The 14998-nt window shown below is 37.7% G+C and overlaps 1 protein-coding gene across 1 annotated transcript in view; it reads left to right on the plus strand.

Moving 5' to 3' along the window:
* The window catches only part of FAM13C (family with sequence similarity 13 member C), a 130950-nt gene that overhangs the window by 23030 nt on the left and 92922 nt on the right, over positions 1–14998 (plus strand). Inside the window, exon 5 of the mRNA XM_054207316.1 lies at positions 9052–9098. Coding sequence (XP_054063291.1) covers positions 9052–9098 — 47 coding nt within the window. The remainder of the gene's footprint in view (positions 1–9051; positions 9099–14998) is intronic.

The following is a 14998-nucleotide window of genomic DNA, read 5'->3' on the forward strand; positions in this document are numbered from 1 at the left end:
GACCATAGAGTTTTGGATAAGCAGGGATACTGCTGAAATGATTCATACATATTTCAGGCAAATATCCCCACTGAAATAAGGAGAAGCACTGAGAATGGGGTGCACAGGTAGGGACAGGCCATTCAGGAGATTGGTTCTTCACTTCTGTATCACTTTTTGTTTGGTTGGTACACTAAATACAGTTTTCCTATAGCACACACTGAGCAAGATGGAAGTAACACTGATAAAATGTGGGTGGAATGTAGGCTCTGTAGGGTTAAACTTTTAAAATTCTTGAAATACAGACCTAGGAGTTACTCTTAATGCAATTTCCATCTCTTTACCCCCTACTTGCGCCTCCAAATCAATCCCCAGTGAAATTTCTATTTTCTGTCTTGACCCTGCTCACCTTAGTGGCCACTTAGCAGAAGGGTTTCACCCACATGTTAACTAAATTGGTCATTTTGTATGCCCTTGAATGGCATGCAACGGAAATGAGCGTGGACTCTATTAATATCTCTTACGTAAACAGAATCCATTTTATTCAGTTGTTCAGCTAATGAAGCACTGTGGGAACAAGACAGTCAGAAGCTTGGGAATTACTCTACAAGGAAGAATCTCAGTGTTTCTTGGCAAAAGATGCTTTATGCTCTAGGCTTGCTTGGTAAGAGCCAACAGTAACAAGGTCTTATTCTGGACAGGAGTTTAAATAAATAGACACTGAATGTTTCTGCCTATCTTTGAAAGCTGACACATAGAAATCCCAAAGTTTCAAAGAAGGCTTAATTTTTATCTAGTTACAGCCAGGTACTCAACTTTGGGGAGGGAGTCTAATGCAAGAAAAGAGGAGTTAGAGTCCCAAATGGGCACTTACGGAAAATTCTCTTTTCTTTATTTACTTCCAAATACTGACAAAATGGAAATATTTTTTTCTCAGTTCTTTGTCTGTCAATGTCCTTAAAATAAAAAGACATAAGGTGACTGAGGTGGCTTACTCAGCAGTAATTGGATTTCTAGCATCAGTTCCTATCAAATTTTTATAAAAGTAGCCTTAGAGCAACTGAATTGTTGTATGTGTTCATATATATATAGACTGCCTTTTTTGGGATTGTTGAAGGCTGTAATGGAGGCAATAGATGGTTTTAAATCTACAACATCATAACTTTTACAATGCCCTTTAAAATTTTTCTTGCACACTTATATTGAATGAGCGTGTTAAATGAGAACTTGTAGCTGGAAGCTCGCTATCTCCAATGCTGTGTCACGTGCAGGTGAGCCCACACCCTCATGCATCCATCTATCTAGTACCCCCCTGATGTCCGCTGATGGAGGAGAGTGGGGAGCTGGCTTCCCCAGCGGCTTCTTAGATGGGCCGAATGCTGATAGCTCTGTGAATGTGATATTAGAAGCTTAGTTTCTGTCTGTTAGACTGAAACCAGCATATATGCCATTTGATGCTGTTGCTTTGTCTCAGGAGGTGCTACTTCAAAGGTCTCTTTATTTTCTTAAGACTGCCTCTGGCTGAATATTATTTCAGTATAAAGATAACATAATCAGAGATAAACATAAGGAAAAGATGAATGATCCTGTTTATTCTTGGGTTATTGTTGTTTGTTTTCCCTAGACTGGAAGATACAGTTAAGAAGAATTTCACGAGTGTAATCTTGCATACTAAAAACTGCTGCAGATCTGGCAGGAACTAATGCAAGAGAGGGCAGGACTCTCTGCCTTAAATCATTCTCCTTTGTGCATTATTCTTCTCCTCCCTTCATGAAATCCTATCTTCAGCCCTCTCTGTCTTTCTGTTTTAATAAAATTATGAACTATGAATTTCAAGCTTATGAGAAAAATGTGACCCAACATATCTTTGCAGCACAGATGAAGCAGGAGCCTGTTTCTCTTGGCCTATGTTTTATAATTGCCAATTTTACAATATGTTGTTATATTATCAGTGGACATGTTAATAAGAAGCCAAGGAATTGCTGCTAAACGCATTGACCTGCACAATTAGTCTCATGGAGGAAAAAAAAATCAGGATAGCTAGTCAATCTTTTGTATTCAGTACACATTGCACCATTTGACGTGCAACAGTCATCTGCTAAGACTTATATACAAATACAACAGTAAAAGAGATATCAATCTCCACAACAATACTGTAGGAAATTAGTACCACACATGCAGCACCAGTGACAAAAATGAGCCATTTATTCCCAAGTCCAAAAGTAAATGTATAACTCTGTATATGAACTGGTTTTCCTGCATCCAAACACAATAAAATGCAACCTATATTTTGTTAACTGCTCAGAATTGCATCTGGCCACCTGAAAGACGTTTCTGAGGTCTTGGAAAAGCCTATAGGAATCTGAAAAGGGCCAAAAAGGCACAAAGAAGATCTCAACAATAAGCCAATTAAAAAGCAATAAATTTTAAAACTAATTGAGAAAGTATTTAAATTACAAAATAGTCTCGATTCCCATTTCCTGGGAATGTGCACTATGCAAGGAAATAGAAGGTAATTATTCTAAGAACACCTGTGGTAAAGTCTTTAATTATAATTGTTCAGATAGAAGTTAATTAAAGGCACATCTTTAATGTAGCAGTATGGTTTTCCCTACATGCCATCATCTGGGACTGACTCTCTTCTGCCCTCTCTGTTATTTAACTGAAATAGAAACAAATAACTGTGAACGCAGTTCTGACTTTCTCTTATCTGGTGAATACTGGTATGCATTCCAAGAGGGCATTGTGCAGAAGGGTGTAGTCTTTAATTTTTGCAGAAAATGAAATACTCTCTCTCACTCTTTATTGCTATTGAAAGAAGTTACAAGAGTAACTGCAAAATTTGAATTTATATGCTTTGTGGGAGCTGACTTTAGCCATGCTCCCTTTTTGCTCCTGTTTTTGTTTCCTGTTGTTTTCCACCACCAGGCAGGTCAAGTGTGCCGGGAGGTATCGATATCCCTGTTGACTGTCAATCTGCTGAGACAACTTGCTCTGTAAGCTGCTGGTCTGGCATTGCACTCATAACACCTACCACGTTGCCCGAGCTCTGTGGGTTGTGATGTTTGACCATGGAAATAATAACGTAAAGAAATAGGAGGTGGGGAGGGAGACATAAACGCAGCCGTGCAGTTGAAGTCTAGTGATGAAGGTGGTGTTTAAAAGGCCCAGCAGGTTAAAACGGTTTTTCGTTAAAGAAGGAACTTTGGTAGCATTGCCTACCTGGATGGAGAACACTGACAGGCTCTCATGGCATTTTGGTAATTTACTGTGGCCTAGGAAGGAGAGCAGAGAGGACTTTTCTTGGGTTTTTTCCCAGAAGTAGTTTAAGAGTTTCTCAAAGGTGGAAAAGTTGACAGGCATTGCAATGCCTTGCAAAATCTGTGGGGTTGGAGCATGCTCCTATCCCAAACTCTTTTCTGTATCTGATGTCCACTCCCAAATACTGTGTGGTTTGTTTTGTATTTTTTGTAAGCAATGAGATCTGTTTCCAAAGCATTTCTCTGTCTCTTTCCTAAACTAGGCTACACTAGATTATTTCTAACAGACTTAATGTTTCGTTCAGTTACGGGCTTCCCAAATTAGAGTTTGGTTTATGGTGTTCAAAAACAAATCAGCCCCCACACTATTGCAGTTGCCCATGGTTTTGGTTCACAAAAAGCAGACTAGTAATGAAATGCATTCTCTTTCTGCTCCTTGCCCCCAAAAAGTCAGTTACATTGTGCTAATGACGACAATAAGACAAATCAATTCTGACGCTTATAGGTGAGATATTAGCAAGAACTTTTACAAAGAGACTAAAGGGAAGTGTTAGAACTCCTGTGTCTTCAAAATATTTGCCTATCTTGCATACAGTGTGCCAAAAAAATTGTGCCCTGTGAGACAATGTGTCAGTTGAAATTTGAGGTAGTAAGCTGACTTCCAGGCAAGCTTGAACAGTAACTGAACGGGACAAAGACTTCCTCGATGTATGGGGTTTATTATAAAGCTATTGTGCAGCAGGTATTTGAAAGCTTCTCACTACAAGTCTATGAGGAGCCAGAGGTGCTAGGATGATGCAATCAATGAGTCTTTCTGGGGAAGTAAACCCTCAAAAGATGCTTTCTGAGCAGCACAATGAAGTGGTATTGCAGTATTTCATATTGCGGGTCTGAATTTGGGCAGGGAGGAAGGAACCAGGCCAGAGCAGTAAGGTAACATTTATATAAAACGAGTTTTTAATATGCATCAAACAGAACAAGAAAAAAATTGGGGAAATTATTATAGACACATTTAATCAGGGTAAATATAAAGCCTTTTTTAGGAGTTGAGAGAGTATTATCCTGCTGGTATGCATCAGTGGAGAGACATGCTGAATTCACAGTTAGATCAGTTTCAGGAGTTACTTGATAATGCAGTGGACGATGCCTGGTTTTTACCAACTCTCTGAGTGAGGTTTTTAAAGTTGAGAATGTCTGTTTCTGTTAAATGAATAAACATTTTAAAATTTTGGCATGTGTGTGTTTTCACAAACCTTCTGCCTAATTAAAAATAATATGCCATTACATTTTTATCAACTGAGATAAACTCAGGCTGCAGCAAATTGGTATTCTATTATAATTCCAGGAAAGCTAGACTTATCTGTTCTGGCCCTAGAATGAGGCAGAAAATACAGTAAAAACCTAAAATATCTGTGCCTACTAACTTCCAGTATTCTGTACAGAAGATCCATTAATAAATTTTGAGATCAAAGTTGAAGACTTAACTGATTGTGATAGTGAATACTTAAATATCCTCCCTTTCAAGAGTTATTAGTACTAATCTGTTTCTTTCATAATTTTATTTTTGCAAAAGTCTTTTTTTCAAGCTTAATTACATTTCTTAGGGGTAAAATCATGGATGTCTCTGCTCAAATTCTCATAAGTTCTCTAAAAAAAGGTGAATTCTCAATAGCAAATGGCACACTAATATTGCATTCTGATTAAAATGGAAACAGAATATTGCATTTGAGTAGTGAATTATGTAGGTTACTGTTCTAAGGTACACTTTACTTTCTTTCGTACTAAAACAATTCAGTTCAAAAACATCTTGTTGGTGAAGCAGGTATCATTACCATGGCTGATTTATTTAGTACAGTCTTGAGGATATATGGCTTCAGATCATTAAATGACTATCAAACGTAGTAATGAAATAGCTTTGAGAGACAGTACTAAACATCTATAACCATTACTGGGCATTACAGTATAATTTTGATAAAAGAAAAAAGAAACTGAAGTTTATAGTGGTTCTTGTATATTACATACTTAGAGAAGATGCATATATTTAAAAAATATGTAAATGAATACATATATTGTTGAGCTCTGTTTATATTTTGAATGCAAATTCTAGCTCCTTGTTCTTGGAAGTGTCAAGATAGCTGGAGAGTAGTTGAACCAAGCAATGCCAGATATTGACTCAGGTTTACTGTACCAATAAGAAGCCCATTTTGTTTTCTCCCTGTAGCAGGTGATCTCTCAAAAGTTATGTTTTAATAAATCATCACATGGGTTTTCTCACACCAGCTCATTCTGCTGTGAATTTTGAGATACTGTATTCGGTGGTGTGTGCAACCTTTCTTTGAGACTTTGCGTTATACCTTCTCCCCCAATAGTGCTCTTATGATTACTTTCTTTTAATATGAAGCTAGAAAAATATTTGTCATAGCAAAGTTTAGCAGAACAAATTCAAGACGTTATGTCCAAAATTCCATGGGGAAGATGATGGGTTACAAGGGTGTGCATTTTTATAAAGTACTGCCTTATCTTTATACATTCCTGCCACTGGAGAGGATGAGTTTAGGACTACTTTTTTGGGTTTTTGTATAGTAGATTCTGGAGAAATGTGTCCTCAATGTCAACATTCAAAGGAGTAGCATGTTCTCTGCTGGCCTTCTGCTGCATCGTCAGAAAAGGGAGATACTTTTTAGGGAAAACTGCGTGGATGAAGGACGGTTTTACCTAGGGCCATTGGTGGGAAACCTGCAGAACTGATGAACAGAGACCCTTTAATTTACAGTAGACTCCCCTGAACCTCTCCAAAATTAAAACTCCTGACACCTTTTAATATTTCTTTCTTTGTGATTGAACAGGGGTAGGTAAAGTCGTTAGTATACAACCTTCAGGGCAAAATTTACCCCTTAGTACTTATTTTGTGACTTGCATTTTCAAAGGAGCTTGGAAATTTCACTCGTATTAGAAAACTTGTGGTTATAGAAAATGTGAAATTTTTCTTATGTACTGCCTAGGTGCACTGATTGAAATTAACCTTTTGCATTGCAGTTTTTTACTTAAAATAGCCTCAGGTACTGACAAACAAATGGCTTCTCTTTGGCATGTTTTACCCTCCACTTGAATACCAACTTGGTCAAATGCAATATGCAATAGCTTCGTGAACCATCCCGCAGTGATTTAGCTATTACTGGAAGAAGTACAAATATCTAGAGCCAAAGCCTAACTTTAAAACGGAAAAAAAAAGATAAATTTCAATGTATTTGTGTGTTTTTGTCAGATACACAATGTTATTTCTTTTGCAGGCTTGTTGTCCTTTTCTGTAGCTCCAGACTCCTTGGCTGCAGTGAACGCGTTTTTAAATTGTTGAAAGAGTTGCTAATTAGAGCAATTTCTCATACTAACTAACTGCAAAGATCCCTGTAGAAACCCTTGTTCTTGTGCAGAAATCCATGTGCAATTAAAAAGCAGTTATGTATGTTTAAGGTATAGTGAAGTTAACAATGAAGCTGTGTTTGCTATGTATTGTTCATAGCTGTGCCAATTCTAAAGAGAGGGGTTTTTTTTCTTTGCTAGTATTGTAAAGTTCGGGAATAAAACACTAAGTGACCCTTGTTGAAAACGTTTCAGCGAAGACCATGCAGTGTTTAAAAGGTGATCTTCCTAGAGGGAGTTTGAACAAAAATAATGCTGACCTCTTAACCTAGGGGAACTATAGTCACTGCGGAGAAAGAAGGATCCCTGGGTTCAGTCCCCAAATGTTTAACAAAATATTGGACCAAGGCCAGAATAAAATAAGGCAGCTGCATCAAGTGGGATGAAATGCACTTACCCGCTGGAGTTTGCACTGGCACACTCCTGGGGAGAGGAGGGAATTGCACCTAGCTTTCCCATCCTGAGCGAGTACTGCAGGCACAGAGCGATGGGAACTGACTGGTTTAGGATTGTAGAATAACTCAGGATAGAAGAGACCTCAGGAGGTCCTAATCATCTGCCCAGCAGTAGTTTCCCTTCTCCCAGAGTGTCTGCAATGTTGAGATAGGTATATTGGTTGGTAAATCCAGCACACTGCAGTGCTGAAAAGCGAGAACCGGTACCTTTGGGGATCAAGATTAAAAACCTGCAAATCCTTATTTACAGTCAGGGAAATTTATAGTGAAACTGGAAACTATATGCACGTTTTAGGGGAGGAGAGCAAAGAAAGAGGAAAGGCTTGGGTTTCCAGGTTGGCATTCTCACATACTAAAGAGCTGTATCTAAGAGCTGTTGAGCTTCCTTTTCACCTGAGCACTGTTAGTATTAGTAATGTAAATGAGTGGAAATTGTGTAGTTCAGTGCTACCCATGAAATTCCTCTTGACAGGCACTGACTACTCTGTGTGTGTGTAAGATTTAGGTCTTGCTTTATTTAACAAGGCAGTTCAGTGCTTGCCAATCTACTTAGCAAGTGCTTAGCATATTTAAGTTCTTAAAGTTAAGCACATGCCTAAGTTTTGGGGCCTAAATCAGTTTTCCATTTTTATGATAATTACTGTAAAGTTGCTTGAGGCTTGAGTTAATAGGTTACTTGATCACTTTTTGTGCATGGTAAGTTCTTCCTGGGTAGCTCTGATTAGGTGTGTAGTGGCTGTTTCATTACTACGTGAAAACTACATGACAGATGTAATTACAATAACGCTTTTCTGTCTCTACTACAAAATGGTGAATATTTGTCATGTCCTGATTTTCTACATTAGGATATAGCACTGAGGCAGGAAAAATCACAGGGGATGAAAGAATAAAAAGTGAAAAGCGTAGCAAAGCCAGAATAGTTTTTCCAGTTTCCAATTACATCACTAACTGTGATGTCTGGGGTCCAGATAACACAAGATCTGATTAAAAATTCTATTATCTCTTAAAATAAATTAAGAGACTACCACTGAGGTCTTTCAAAGCTGAAACTTAGTTCAGTCTTAAATGGCAAAAGTTCCAGCTTGTTTGGGGAGAGTCTTTTAAAATCCTTCCCACTTGGCTACTTTGGTGTTTCGTATAGATACCTCCCACATTCAACTAAGAGTTCTTATTGTTTTAAATTTATATCTCCTGTTTGTTGCAATGTTTACCAATTATAGGGTTATCATAGCTCCTAAATTGTGTAAAATTGCAGGTACCCTGAGCAGAAGGGAATTTGACATATGGAATACATGCCATCAGTGTGTAAAGCTGCAGAGCCAAGTTTTCTTGGGGAGGGGAGGTGACTGCACTCTGGCTACAGCAATGTCAGAAAGTTTGTGCTTGGGAAAGTATTCTTCTGAATCCAAGCTGAAGTGTCCCTGTTAGTTTGGATTTATTACCATTGTATAATAGTAAAGAGAAAATAAAACCCAGCACCTTTTATTGCTCCCCGCCCCCCCTTTTTTTCCGTTTTTTTTCCCCCCCCTCCTTTCAAAAGAGGTGCTGTGTACAGGTATGTTTTATGGTCTGGATGTTTTTTTAGTACACTTTTCCTTTATTTGTTTTTCTACTGAGGTACTGCTTTGTCATATGTAGAAAGGTGCCACTAATTTAGTGTCTATTAAAAATCATATTTTAACATTTTAAAAATTACTTTTTTTCCAGCTGTTTCTATTATGATTGTGTTAATGAGTTTCCTGCTCCCTCACATGGCTGCTAGCTAGGAAAATGATAGGGTGTGATCTTGACTAGGACAAGAAAATTATAAACACCTAAATGAACAAGAAGTGTTTTTCCTCCTGAAAATAGACATGAACAGCACAACTGAACAGTGGACCAAGCTGGTACTGAATTGAAATCCAGCCTTGTACATTTTGTTTGTTTTCTCTACACAGGAAAACAACACAGAAGATAAAGAAAGAGACAGACTCATGTTATTAAGGTAGGATGAAAGCACCCGTTATTTAACTGCTTCATGGAAACTTTGGTATCTCCCTACTAATCCAGATAATATGCTCCTATAATGTAATGATAGCTGGTTTGATGGAAGAATAACCTAAAAAGTGAAACTTCTCAAAGTCTTAACACTGATGTATATCAGCTGTAGACAGATAAACGGAGACCTAGAAGGCCAATGTCACCAGTTGACCCCCAAACAAATGTATTCTTTTGGGGGGTTGTTTGGGGTTTTTTTTTCAGTATTCCTCTAATTTTCTATTCTGCTTATATCATGGGTGACATGTTGGTATTTCCTAAACTGCAAGGATGAAGTGCCTAGTTTCAGGAAGTGTTTCATGGGCTTGCACTGGTGTGGCAGTGCACCAGTAGGCTGGGCTACAATCAGAGTAAAATATATCAATAACTGTGTGTGCTCACTCCTGGGAAGGGGAGGGGGCTGGCAGTGAAGTCAGCATCTTCAAAGCTTCTTTTTGGAGAGGGTTGGGGTGTGCAACGACGGTGCTTTATGCAGATGGCTAAATTTTCTGGAGAGAGAAAAACTGATGTCTAAACAAAGTTGAAATCCTTTGCTGTGTTTCTGTCAGAAAAATTTGACATTTATGTCACTTGCATTTATGTAAACAAACAGTATTATGTTATGCCCTAATTCTAGATTTCCTTGCATAATTTCTCCAGCATTTGACTTGTCTGACCACAGGAGCATAGCTTAGCCAAAAACTTTTTTAAGGGACTATTTTTACCCATAAGGCTTAAAAATACAGTAATCCGCTCCCACCCCTATTTGCATTTTGGAGTAGAAATTCATGGACTAAGCTAATAGCCCCTGGAAAATCATGGTACACGTCCCAGTCTTTTACATTTTGTGTGTTTGTTCTGAGATTTCACTGAAACACTGTAACGGAGGCCAAGTTTATTGTGCTCTGCAGTGCAAAAGACAAGGAAAAGATATTATGGTTCAGAGCAACTTCAAGTATTTCCCAGATATTTTGTAATGCCAGACACTGCTGAAGTATCCCACTTAATATTCTGCTAGCTTTGCCAGAAATACAGCAGATTAATAAACCACAATAGTTAGGAAATAGCTTTCTGAGAGAACTAGGAAAGATAATTCAAGGTTTTAGACAAAGCTATTGAAGCAGAGACAAGCTGGCATTTCCCAAAAGCTAATCAAATACTACTAGAGCAATAGGGGAGTACAATACATCATTTGGGAGACAAAAGTCAAGGGAGAAGATTTCAAAAGATACTATCTCTTATTTGCCAGCAGATAGTACCTCCCAAAGTTGAGACTTTATCACCATAGAAATTACAAAGCACTGTTGAAATAATCATCTGTTCTGTGAGAGGGTATCTTCTAAATCATACTGATTGCTTAGGTCTGTGGAGGACTTGCGTGTAGTCCTAACTCATTTCTGGATCTGAGATACAGTATCAAGTTCAGGAGATAATATGAATTCTGGGCATTTTTTCTACATTTTTTGTCATAATGGAACAACTGGCAATTGTTTTTTTTTTCTGATCACACTGAATTTAAGTCCTTCCTATCTTACACAATTGGTAAGTAATGGTTTGGATGTTCATCCAGGTTATAAAGCAGCTGAATTTCAGTATCTGCAATGAAAAAAATTTAAAAAGAGTAAAAAAAAAAAAAAGTGTGTCTGTGAATGTATTTTATAAACACTGGGTCATATAAACAGGGAGACTGGAAATGCTCAGCTTCAACCTTACTGGAATTAAGGCATTCTTCTCAGAGATTTAAATTAAAATCCCTTTGGACACAGAGTGAAATTAAAGCCAAGTTTTCTATCTCGAGTTTGTGCCATATGTTGGATTTAAAAAAAAAAATCGTCTCATGCTCAAATATTTTTTTTGTAAATCCATCTGCCATGATTTTGTCTTGCTAACTCAAATTTCTGCAGAAAATTAAAACCTAATTTATGTCTCCTCAGGACAGCCAGATTTGCATTTCTTAGAGAACTTAATATTCACTGGTGTTCATTCTTTTACAACCAAGGTCTGATGAAGATCAGCAAAAGGCAATTCTTTCAGGAAAATGAATTTGACTATGCCTGTCTTGGAAGCAGTGCTTTATTATTTGTTTAATAATAATCAAGCAAGTGGGCCAGTTGCTGGTGTGAACTTCCCCAACTGTTTGCTTTCATTTAAACAAAACTAGGTAAACACTGATGGTAAATACTCACTTTGCAAACCCTCAGGCCATTCAAAGGTACCAGTTATGAAGCTGTAACCCCAGCTGTTTGTTACTGCCACTCTGCTGGAGCAAAAACGCATAGTAATTTGCTTCTAGCAAAATAAGATGAACTAAGCATTTGACCATTTAATTTGAATTAGCATGGCACGTTCTTGTCTGAGCAGAGAACGGAGCACCTGAATGAAGCAACCCGACCTCCAGCAAGCAGTGACACTACTTGTGTTCAGCAACATTGTTGGTTTAAAAAAATCATCCAATGCCACAAGAAAGTCCCTTATGAAACCAGCTCTTAGATGTGGCAATCTGCCACCCAAAAGATATGTACTACATAAAGACAAATACTCATGAAATAAATATGTAGAAGAGATAGCCATAGCCTCAGCCTGCTGTGATGGGAATAGGTATTGGAATTAAGAAACCTGCTGGATGTACTGCGAAGCTTACTGATTCAGAACCAGGGTCTTGGTATTTGGTTACCAAAAAATGACCTTTCTGTTAGGACTAAGCACAATTAGGTGCTACCCAGTTTCTCAGTAAATACATCAGTAAAGAAAAGCATTATCGAGATTACATGACTGGAAAGGACAGTTAATCTACTTCAGCTTTCCAAAATTCATGGCTAGCTCTGAACTGAGAGTAAGACTAATTACCATGCACCTGCCTTCCCGTCACTGACCTTAAATGTGTTATTTGTTGTTCAGTATGCCTATATGGTGTTGCTAGTTTCTTTTATAATATAAGCAGTTTCAGATAAAACAGGATGATGGTTCCCTTTTTCAGCTACTTACTGCATTTTTTCTATCCTATGGTCTTTTATTGTGGAATTAAAACTTGTCCTGATAATTTAACTCTTATCAAATTCCTTTTAGCATGGAAAAGTGAGGATAACTCACACTGTTGATTAACAAGATAAACTTCTGTTACTTTAATTTTGTGTAAGAGGAGTTGTCTTTCATTTGGTTGGTTTAGTGTCATGGCCTTTTAAAGTAAATCAGTGTGCTACCACAAGATACCTATTAACTGATTTTCTGTTTTGTTTCATAGAGGCTTAGCTTGATTGCATACACAAATCTGTCAGCTTGGGAATCTGATACACAGAAATGTGTTTGATAGGTGTCTATCAGTATGCTAAAACGGGCAATTTTAACCCCTTTAAATTAAGTTTGTTATTAAGGGCAAATAAAAGTGTCTGTCTCAGGATGTTTTTTTTTCAGTAACAATTATGGCAGATTCATCCTCTTGGACTCTGTTGTTACTTCTTTTCATGTAAAAGCTAATTGTTAAATGGAATTAGATTTACCATCTCTGCGGGCTAGATTCAAGGATAACTGCAGCTATCCTTGAACCCCACGGCACCACACTATAGCAGGGTAGTGTCACTAGTCTGAATGTACGTGATGCTGTTGAATCTAGTAGGCACAAGTAGAACTGTTATTGTTATGGGAAACTGGTCTTTTGTCCTGCTTAACTCCATTATACACCTCCCAATGCCAATATGTTGCCTTTTTTGAAAGAGAGCTTAGAGGATAAAATATTAGCGATATCACACTGACATGCCTTGTCCCACCTATCAAGAAAGTTTTGTTAGGAACTGTCTACAGATTAACAAACTAGCAAGTCTACAAAGAAAAGTTTGAAACGGATAAAGTGTGTTTTGAAGTAAGGGATCACAAGGCTGATGTTTTATTTCCCTCCTTCACTCTCCTGATATGCTTTTCATAAAATATACAAATACAATGACAATTTATAATGAAGATCAAAGATGGAAAAATTGACGAGCAAAGGCAAGTGTGTAATAAAAGTTTTCAGAGTATTTTTTCTCTGATCAGATTTTTTTCTGGTCATACTTTATATTTTAAACTGAATTTTTTTGTCTTTGATTCAGAAAAGTTGGCCAAGGTTTGGAAATCTGTGGCTATGCAGTAGGCTTGAGATACCAATGCCTCTTGCAGTACACAGAAATTATTTTTTGGTGTTTTTTTTCTCATGTACAGAATACAGGAAATGAAAAATTTGGTTTTGATATTTTCTTGGTAGTGAGGTCAATGATGAAGACATATTAATCAGCAAATGCTCTTGGCTTTGTTTTAGTCTCACAAGTACCCTTTTTACATTCTCTAGGCGAGAGTTTTAAAGAAATCCAGTTTTACATGTCTGTCCACATGCATGCTCATGTACACAGGCTTACTTTGGTATTAGCTAAAGTAATGTAAAATTCTACATGATGATTTTTCCTTTGGTTTTGAGAGTACCTCTAGTTTTTCTCCCACTTTTCCTCCTTGTTATGAATTAAACCAAAATAAACGTGGTTAAGGGACAGTGCATCCACACAGCCTGTTGTACTAGCTTAGCTAAATCAGCTTAATAGTACTTCCCCATAGTGTGTGTGTGCACCCTTACTCCCGAGTAATGTGTAATGTGGTGTGCTACCACTGTTTCAGCTTCCTCAGACCCATTTAGAAAGACCTGTTTTCGTTGCTGCTACTGCTAATCCACTGTTTACACTAATCTTTTTTACCTTTTTTTTTTTCCCCACAGTAATATTGTTAACACTAATTCTTTCTGTTTACACAATCAGGCTGATCAAGAGAATGCCTGTAGGCACTTAGGGATAGATCTGGACTAAGGAGATGCAGGCACATCTTCTCTAATAGATCAACATGAATGATTATAGCCAATGGGAAACACTTTGCAGAGTCAACTCACTTCTGCCCCATCCATGTGTGTGTGCACTTTCGAGTCCTATGTATTGATATAGGGTACGCAGCAGAGAATATTTCAAGTAGTTTTGATGAGGACTCAGGCATAAATGATGGGACTACTCTTTTTAAGTAGGCATTATGCCAAATGTCAAGCTTTCATTTTTAACTTTCACCATTGAAAAGAAAAGGGAAGGAAATGTTGAGTGTTTTCCAAATGAAAGAGAATAGTCCTCATCCAGTCTCTAGCAAAATTAAATCCAGTAACAACTGACATGCATGCAAAATCCTTGGGAAGTGTTGCTGGCAATCATTGTAAATTGTAGTTCAGTGGGTTCATTCTCAGCATTCGGGGTTTGACAGTAGAACGCTACAGAAGCTTTAGGTTACCATATTTTAATCTGCCAGTATAATTCACTGAATTTCCCTCATTTCCTCTTAAAAGCAGGCATTAAAATTTGCTAACGTTTCACCCTTTCTTCAGGGAGCATGACAGACTGAGGAAATCGCAGTTTTCCAGAATTTATGCCACAGCAAAGTTTTACCCTAATTGCTGTCAAGTAGCTTATTTTTCTTACAGCTGTAAAGCAGTTGTCTGTATCTCGGTATAACTAGTACTACAGTAAACTGAATGAGGCAAGTCCTAATATCCCTGAAAGCTGAAACAACTTTGAGGATCGTGAGTCGTATCAGCTGCGTGGGTGGAGCTGGAGAAAAAGAATTACATGAAGTGTTTCCCTATTGATTTCTTACGAAAATAGAATTTATTTAATTTAAGAGCTTTGGGTAGTCTATGTTAAAAGAGAAGTCAGTCCAGTTTACACTAGGGACAGTATTCACCTATTCAGATGGAGAATTCCTCCCAGGTCTGAGGCTGGGCTTGCTTTACTTCCAATTTACACAGTCCATCCCATACCAAACAGCAACGTTTCAGTGCTGGTGTATCTGTGCACCTTTCTAAACTGCTCTGGA

This window comes from Rissa tridactyla, chromosome 6 (genome assembly GCF_028500815.1).
Source record: "Rissa tridactyla isolate bRisTri1 chromosome 6, bRisTri1.patW.cur.20221130, whole genome shotgun sequence".
Lineage (NCBI taxonomy): Eukaryota > Metazoa > Chordata > Aves > Charadriiformes > Laridae > Rissa > Rissa tridactyla.